Here is a 9,314-nt window from a genome sequence, read left to right as displayed (position 1 = left end):
TGCGAATATTGTGAGATTGTTTAATATATTCTGACATGGTAATGTTTTCAATATATTTTACAGCAAACCAATGATGAAGGTAAGCTTCATATAAAGGTACAGAATTACCATCTTCATCAACTACTTCAACATCAAAACTCTTGATCCCAATGCGACCCTTTGGAAAGTCAATATCAAATAATGTCTTCACTGCAATTTTTCCTGGCCCCCCTCAATTTTTTCAGAAAAAAAGTGGTTGACTTGATATGATTTTCATCAAACTCTAAGACAACTGATAGTGTTGTGCTAAAGAGCATCATCATTATTGATAATGAAATCATTGTTACTTTATATGTAGTCGCCATATTTAACTGCTCATAAACCATTAACATTAGCCATAAAAATGTGTATCTAGGATAAGTCATTTGATAATCTTGTAGATGATTTAATCGCATACTATGAAAAGATGTGAATACAATGAGATTGAAATGAAAGGGTAATAATACAACATTGACAATAAAAGTAACATACCATATAAGAAAAAGATAATGAACTCATGATAGTCATCATTTGATCTTAGATGAAGATGTAAGAATGTTTAAGCAGATAAATGTCTGTGTATATTGAATTGGTTGCTAGTTTTATATATGGTAGATGTATCTAAAATGGTATATCTGGAGTAGCTAAATTTTAAATCAATGTTGGTTGTCTCTTCTTCTTTTTTTTTTGGTGTAAAAGGTGTTTTTCAAATCACTTTAAACCAAAATTAACATATGTTGACTTTTTTTACAAATATGCAAAACTATTTAAAAACTTCTATAACTATTTGTAGGTGTAAAACAACTTGATAAACAAGTTGTTTGAACAAACCAAATATGGTTGGATGTTTGTAGGATTTTCTTTAGTAACAATATTTATACATTTTATGATCGTAAGTTTGAATATAAATAATTTTTAAGAAATGAAATATAAAATATCATTTATACAAATGTAATAAAGGAGTTTGTTCAAATTAATACTTAGTTTAGATTCAAGTGAAAAAATAGTAAATTTTGAAAATAAAAGTACTAAAAATACTTTTATACCCATTTTTGGAAGGTACTTACTTTATAGTGTGGTTGTTGCAAATGAGATAAAAGATGAAAGAAAAATAAAAAAGAAAAGATGCATGTCAACTTACTCTATTACAAGTCGGTCTGTTTTAATCCGACTCGACTTTGACCTGCCAAACACAGACCGGATCGGGTTGACCCGCAACATGAAAAAGGCTGAAATGCATAACCCGTCTCGCGGTAGCCTGCCAGTTTTTCATTTTTTCCCTTTATGTTGAGAGACGAGGCCCAAAATAAAATAAAAAACGACCACAGGATGTATCATTCTCCAAAAAAAGTAAGCACACTAATGAATTTGAAAATCCCAAACATGCATATAATGTCTCTGTAGTATAACCATTTAGTTGAAAATCACATACATATGATAGAAAAATAGTATAACCATTTAGTTGAACAACAATTAAAAATAAAAGATAATTGTTGGACAATACTTCTCGATCACCACAAAACATTCCTACATTTTAACTATCAGCACAAATCCCTTAAACTTAGAGAGAAGACTATTGGATTGGAAACAAGAGAGATGCACCCTAAAGCCATAATCATTATTTTTTTTTTCAGACATGTATACCACTGAAATCATGGATCATAATTCGACCACAGAAATCACATATCATGGGTTAGTTGGTGAATTACTCGAATTCATCATGAACAACAATTCATCACAAAACACAACAAAATTGGGGCAAAATGTGAAATAGGGCAAAATGCTTCAAATTAGGGTAAAATCGGGGGTTAAATAAACGAATATGTGTTCGTCATGGTGGTTGGACCTAATTGTTGTTGTGGTCGCCACTCTCCCTCGCGTCGATTGGACCTTGTCCTCGCGTTGGTCGCTGCTGGCGGCACTCTTGGCTTGCGTTTAACTCTTGGTGGTGGCTTGCATCAGAATCGTGATGTTGGCTCGTGGTAGAGTTGTGCATGTTGGTGGGAGGGAATGTGAAGTGAAATGAAGTGTGAGAAGAAACGAGGGTGAGAACTGAAATGAAAGAGTAAGAGACTCTACGAATGAGTGAGAACCGAATAGCAGCATTACATGTTTATTCTTTTTTTAATAAAATTGGTTGTGGGTTGGCGCGCATGCTCGTCTGCCGGGTTAACGGGTAAAGCTAGTTGAACTAAAACGGTTTTATGGGTTTAATCTTTTGTCATGGCTTAATTTTGTCATGTTTTATTTCAATTGAGTCTTAGATAAATGTTCATGGTGGATTGAGTTCTCAATAAATTTAATTTTTGAATTGAGTTCCTACGCTTAATATTTGTCCGTTAATTATTTTTTGTTAATTAGAGAATGTGTCTTTTAAGAGGTTGACGTTGTTTTGTTATTATCTTGTCATATCATCTTGCTGAACTATCATATATCATTTTATTGTTTTATTGTTTTAAAATTTTATAAATAATTTTATAATTTTAAAATTTATAGTTAAATAATTTACAATTTTATTATTTTAATTCAAAATTGTATATTTATAAAATTATGATTTTATGATTTGAATAAAAATTGAAAATATATCATTATTTTATATTTCATAAAATCATATAATTTTATAATTATGCAATTTTGAATTAAAATACTAAAATATTAAAATTATAAAAATATAAATTATATAATTAGAAAATTCTAAAATTATAGATTATAAAATTTTAAAATAACAAAAATATTAAAATGACACGTGGGAACAACAGAGTAAATTGACATGATAAGATAATATTCATGTTAATCACTTAACATCCACATCATCCCATTAACATAAAAAGTTAACCACAAATGCTCAATTGAAAAAAATATATTTATTAAATACTCAATAGCTGCATAGAGAAAAAAATACATCAAAAACTCAATTTCGAATTTCCAACCGAGACTTAAAATATAATTAAGAAAAAAAATAAGTATTAAAAAATACTTTATTCCTAACTTAAATAAATATGAAAAATAAAAATTAATAAGATTAATGTTACCTAAACCGATTTTGACCTCAATATATTCAACTTTATTAATCTTTTAGTTTCAAGTTAGAATCGATTAATAAACTCTATTTGAGTCGGCCATTTCTTTTGTCAACAACAAAAAATTGGTATACAAGTGGCCCACGAGTATGGATGGCAAAAACATAAATTCATAAACGCAATTATCCCCAAATAAACTCTATAACGAATATGAAATTAATGCTTTTAGTTAATGGATACTCACCGGTAATCAATATGTATATTTAATTATTAGTGAGTACAAGTTTCATGATATATGACTTGTGATAATCTTTACAGACTAATAATTATTAGTTATTAGTAAATTTTATTTTTTTAAATTACTTAATTTAAAATTTTGAAAAATGAAATGTAAAATATACGTGGGTATATATGGATATCCGAATATAAAAGCAAACAATTTACAAGTAACTTTTCAGAGATAACGAGTAAAAGAACGGGTAATAGACAAATCTTTGTTGTGATTTAGGGGTCATGGTTCCATCAAAATTTTAATTTTTTTTAAATATATAGTATATAATATAAGTGAAAATTAAATTAGATTGATTTTTAATTTTTTTATAAAGTAAAATATTTAATGTTAATAAATAATAAAATATAAAATTAAATATAATAAAAAATAAAATAATTATTGAAATGTTTTTTTATCTTTTTTTTCATTGTTGTGTAAGTTTTTTCGAATATTCATCTTCCATTCTTGAATGTCTTTTTCTTTTTTGATAAGTAAAGGTAAAAAATTAGACACAAAATCATTCTTTTTATTTTCATTTTTCATATGTTCTCTTTCATTTTAACACTCTTATATCTTGATAGTGAAATGTTAGTTTAATAGTTAATATTTTCATCTCATAAGTTTTTTGTATATTTTTTTTATGAATATAGAAGGAAAAAAATGTATTATATGTTTTCTCATAACCAATTTTAGTTGTGACTTAATTATCATATATTTTTCTTTCAGTAATTATGGCTTTCAATTTTTTAATAGATTTTGATAAATTATTTTCTAGTCTTAATTTTTTAAATAGGTATATTGATGAAGAATAAAATGATAAATTCATTTTTATTTCAGTGATGTCATCAAGATGAAAACAAGACAAATTTACTTCTTCATATATTTTTAATTGTGATACTAAGGATGAATTAGATGAACCATTTCATATTAATTATTTGGAACTTATACCATAAAAAAATTTTATATATGAGAATATCCAATTACTAAAAAAAATGAAATTAAAAAAGCCTATTTAAAATGATTTTTATATCAAATATAACTTCAAAACCAACAAGATTTCAATATTAAATCATATATACTTTTGTTATATTAGTAATAATAATAAATAAATATATAAATTTTAAATATATTATTTTAATCTTTTTAACATTTTTTTTGTCAAAATTAGTTACTGAGCAAAATAAGTAACAAAATAAGTAACAAATAAACACTGCCCATATCTGACACATTGTCATCCCACACTAGAGATACCAAATCATCATATACTTCAAGTAACAAAATCAACATACATATGTATATGAAAAATTTCAGCAATATATTGACTCATCTTAGTATGCTTTAATTAAAAAATAATAACAAATTAATATCAATTTAGTCAATATTATTTAGGGTCAACTTTTAAATATTGATGTTAATAAATTATTGTTTATGATTTTCCAATCAACTATTTTTACAATGCAAATTTGTACAAAAACTAAATTGTGAAACGGAAAAAAGGAAGAAAAGATATATCTTATTTAAAAGTTAAAAAAGGAAAACTAAACGTTTTCAGAAGTCAATGCTTTGGAAAACAAAGTTCATCATTTCATAATTATTATAAATCCCAAATATAAGTTAATATTAATATATTAATTTATTATAAATTTAAATTTTTAAAGCATTTTCCATTATAAAACTTACTAAATAAACATCTACGATGTATATTGCATCATTCTACAATTGTAGTTTCTTAAGAAATATTTATGATTTAATTACATTAAATAAACATTTATGATGCACTTTACATCTGTTTAAATAACAAAATTTTGCTATTTAAATCACTTAACCTATGCTTTATTTTCTCACATACATGCATCTTCTGAAGGATAATTAGCCACAAGAGACAAGAAAAATCTTGTTCTGCCAACTTCATTATTCTTAAACATGCAGACACTAATAATCACTTGTGTTTTGATTCTTTTCTTTGTTTCACCATGTTTCTGTAAGAGGTTGTTGTTGGCAAGTTCCAACACATACAATGTGATTTATTATGGTGCCAAAGGAGATGGTAAAACTGATGACTCCCAGGTATATTTTTATTGTTTTTTTTTTCTTTTATTAATAAAAAAAATAATACATAAATACATAAGTATATGAAGTGTTTCAACCTACATATACATTTATATTATATAGAACTCATCTCATGGATAGACAGACTATATCAATAAAAGTTTAATGTTTATTGTGTTAGAAAGTGGACTTTAAGTCCAATTTAATCCCACAAAATCGACTTGTAAGATAAGGTGTAAATTAGAGATAAGACCATTTAATTATATGTAAGTGAGATACGAACCACACTTTACAAGTCGATTTTGTAAGATTGAATTAGATTTAAAGTTTATTTTTTAATAAATTGGTCGTGTTCTTCTTATATATGTCATTTAATTTTTTTTTTATTTTTACTCAATATCATACTTGAATTTTTAACCATTTTATTGACTCTTATTTATAAGAATTTGTATGAAAATAAATTAAGAGTACCAAGATAAGAACAATACATTAATATTGACAGAGGAAGCCTTTACTCCTAATTTTTTTTTATATTTATATAAATTTATATATAATTAAATTATTTTTTCATTTTAATATATTTTTAATAATATTCTATATATTTGATATTTTCATAAATTTTAATATATCTATATCATCTATAACAATATATAAAGGGGATTCTCCTTTTTGTGTCTACATTTCAAAATACCAATTTTACCCTTTAACTATAATAATTTATTAAATTTTTAAAAATTGACCGTTACTTTTATAAGTTTTTTATAAAATCGGCTATCTCTGTTTCTTTTCTACTTCTTTATCTATCAATGGTTATTTTTTCATTTGTTCTGATATATTTTACTTTATTTTTAATAAATATAATTTTAGTTTATACATTAACTTAATATCACCTACTAATATAATATCACGCATATTTAAAAAATGCATACACCCAAGCACGATAGCGCCAATGTTTATGCTAGTCATCAATATATAAAGATGATTTTCTCTTTTGTATCCACATCTCATAATACCAATTATACCCTTTACAATATAATTATTTATTAAATTTCAATATATAAAGAAGATTCTCTCTTTTATATCCACATTTCATAATACCAATTATACCCTTTACAATATAATTATTTATTAATTTTTTTAAAATTAACGGTTACTTTTACCTATTTTCTATAAAACTGTTTATCCTTTTTCTTTTTTTTATTCATCAACAATTATTCTTCTTATTCATTTCATTTTTACATATTTAAAAAATGCGTACACACATATGCAATAACGCATGTGTTTATGCTAATTTATATAAAAAATTTGTCATTCCTGCAATTGTTTTAAGATACATCACTCTCGAATTATTTAAGAAGTGTTTATATATTTCTTACTGATAATATATATATATATATATATATATATATATATATATATATATATATATATATATATTTCTCCTACTTTTTACACATTTTATATGGGTTTTGGTCAATTAACTTTCTTTTTAATCGATAACAGGCATTTTTAAGTGCATGGCAAAATACTTGTTCGACACAAGGTGAATCAACCCTAGCTATACCATCAGACGGAGTATTTTTACTGAAGAAGAACATAATCTTGGAAGGTCCTTGCCAAGCCACAAACATTCAAATTCAGGTATAGTATGTTTAATTTCTTATTGAACTTTTAGTCAGACACTTATTTGTTCAGATTTAAAAGCAAAACACAAAAAAAAAAAAAACCCCTATTTTCTAATTTCTACTCATTCTTGTCTCATTCAGGACATAGGACATGAACAACAAACAAATTATTGATAGTCTTTACCCTATTATTTTTAGTACAATTTCTTCTGTGCATTTTCAAATTTCTTTTCCTTTAACTAAAAGAGTTTTTTGTTTTTCTTGTTAAATTTTGTCATTAATATTAAAGATCTACATCACAAAACATCCAACGTCATTTCTTTCTAGAATTCCTCGCAATACGAGTAAATACATTTCTTAATTTAATTATTAAGTTTCCCTCTCTTGCAGCTTGAAGGAAGAATAGTGGCAGCACAAAAGAATGCATGGCAAGGTGATAAATCCACCATGATTATGTTCACAAACATAAACGGTCTCAGAATTGTCGGAAAAGAAGGATTAATCGATGGTTATGGTTCCTCTTGGTGGCCATGCAAAAATTGTCCACGACCATCGGTTAGATCATCCTAAACTATTTTTCTTTTTTTATAATTGGTTTGTCCATTTTACTCATATGATATTAATAGTAGCAATAATTTATTTAGAGTTGTCAAAATGGGTCACTCAATCCGATTTGACTCATTATACGTTAGTCATTTAGTAAGTCAATTCAATCCAACTCACTTATTAAAGAGTTCAAAAAATTTAAACCTAATCTGATTTGCTATGAATTTTGTTATTATCAATTCCTTAGATGAATTTGTAATTTGACTGTTGCAGGTCCTTGGTTTCAATGCATGCAATGGTCTTCATGTTAGTTATCTAAGCATCACAGATAGTCCCAGAGCTCACATAACCATAAATGGTTGTGAAGGTGCCAAATTCTCTCATATTACCATTCGTTCTCCCGGTGATAGCCCTAACACTGATGGAATTAACATTTCTTCTTCCAAAAATATATTGATAAAAAATTCCAACATAGCTTCTGGTAAACCAAATCTTCATCTTATGTACTTGTTCAAATTTCAGTAATTGTAATACAATAACTACATCAGCAACTTTGATTTATGTTGTGTTTTCTACACAGGTGATGACTGTATCGCAATCATAGGTGAATCTTCTAACATTAATGCCACCGGAATTGCTTGTGGACCAGGACATGGAATAAGGTTTATATATATATTATCAAACATTCTTAAAATTACACACTTAATATGAAAAAAAAAACATTTAATGTTTGATGAAAGTGTCTTTTGTTCATGAAAATAATACATGAACATGACATTAATCTATATGATCTTTCCTTTATTGAATCAATACCTTTGTGTTATTTCTAACTTGAGATGTTAACAATGAAACAGCATTGGTAGCCTGGGTAGAAACGATGGCCATAACAACGTGGAACGAGTTCTTGTTTATAATAGCAGCTTCACGAAAACTGCAAATGGAGCAAGAATAAAGACATTTTCGGTATGGAATTCATTTTTGAATCCTTTAACGTTAGTTGGAGGAGTCATTGATGAAATTGAGAATGACATGTTGTTGAAATGTTCATATGAAAAGAACAAACAATGAAAATGAAAATGTTTTTTTTCCACTTCTTACAGGATGGATCAGGGTATGCCAAAAGAATCATGTTTGAGAAAATCACATTAAACCAAGTTCACAACCCTATAAATATAGACCAACACTATGCTAACATAATGGTATTCACTTAACATTCATATTATAACTTGTGATTTTAACTTGTTTATGCTCTTCATTTATTTTATTTAGGTTTAATTAGTTGGATGATATCAACTTTCGTTTGAATGTGTCAGTTTGGTATCTGTTTTTAAAAATGTGTCAGATAAGTCTCAACTTTTGAAAAGATGCCTTAATTAAGTCTTTTTAAGAAAAAAATTAAGGGACATGATTAAGACACTTTTTCAAAAGTTGGGACTCGATTGACATATTTTTAAAAACGGATATTAAACTGACATATTTGAATGAAAGTGGATACCATCCGACTAATTAAGTCTTTTATTTATTAAAATTACTTTCTAAATTTGGGTTGATTAGGAAGGAGCAGGAGTGGAAGTTAGTGAGGTGATATTCCGTGGGTTTCGAGGAACATCAGCAAATGACAAGGCTATTAATTTAGGTTGTAGTTCAGAAGGTTGCTTTAACATTGTGTTGGATGACATCAAAATTGTTTCTTCTGAACCAGAAAAACCAGCTTCTTGTTATTGTAGTAATGCTCATGGAACAGCTACATCCGTCGTTCCAGAATGTGGTTCTTTATTGAAATGA

The 9,314-nt window shown here is 26.6% G+C and overlaps 1 protein-coding gene across 1 annotated transcript; it reads left to right on the top strand.

The window, feature by feature from the left end:
* Positions 1-5,232: 5,232 nt before the first annotated feature.
* LOC114166953 (putative polygalacturonase At3g15720) lies at positions 5,233-9,314 on the top strand. Its single transcript, XM_085667626.1, has 8 exons — positions 5,233-5,376; positions 6,862-6,999; positions 7,374-7,538; positions 7,803-8,010; positions 8,110-8,191; positions 8,384-8,492; positions 8,630-8,728; positions 9,084-9,314. Exons 1-8 carry the CDS (start codon positions 5,233-5,235, stop codon positions 9,312-9,314), a joined length of 1,176 nt encoding a protein of 391 aa, XP_085523752.1.

The sequence above is a fragment of the Vigna unguiculata genome, chromosome 10 (genome assembly GCF_037176805.1).
Source record: "Vigna unguiculata cultivar grain cowpea cultivar isolate G323 ecotype 2 chromosome 10, ASM3717680v1, whole genome shotgun sequence".
Taxonomy (NCBI): domain Eukaryota; kingdom Viridiplantae; phylum Streptophyta; class Magnoliopsida; order Fabales; family Fabaceae; genus Vigna; species Vigna unguiculata.
The sequence above is the reverse complement of the archived record's forward strand: the minus strand, read 5'-3'. Positions and strand labels throughout refer to the sequence as shown.

Excerpts from the sequence above, each read along its gene's own strand:
- LOC114166953 (XM_085667626.1), top strand. The coding sequence starts at position 5,233 with ATGCAGACACTAATAATCACTTGTGTTTTGATTCTTTTCTTTGTTTCA. Across the intron at positions 5,377-6,861 it reads GTAAAACTGATGACTCCCAG|GCATTTTTAAGTGCATGGCA; the intron begins GTATATTTTTAT and ends AATCGATAACAG. Across the intron at positions 8,011-8,109 it reads AAATTCCAACATAGCTTCTG|GTGATGACTGTATCGCAATC; the intron begins GTAAACCAAATC and ends TTTTCTACACAG.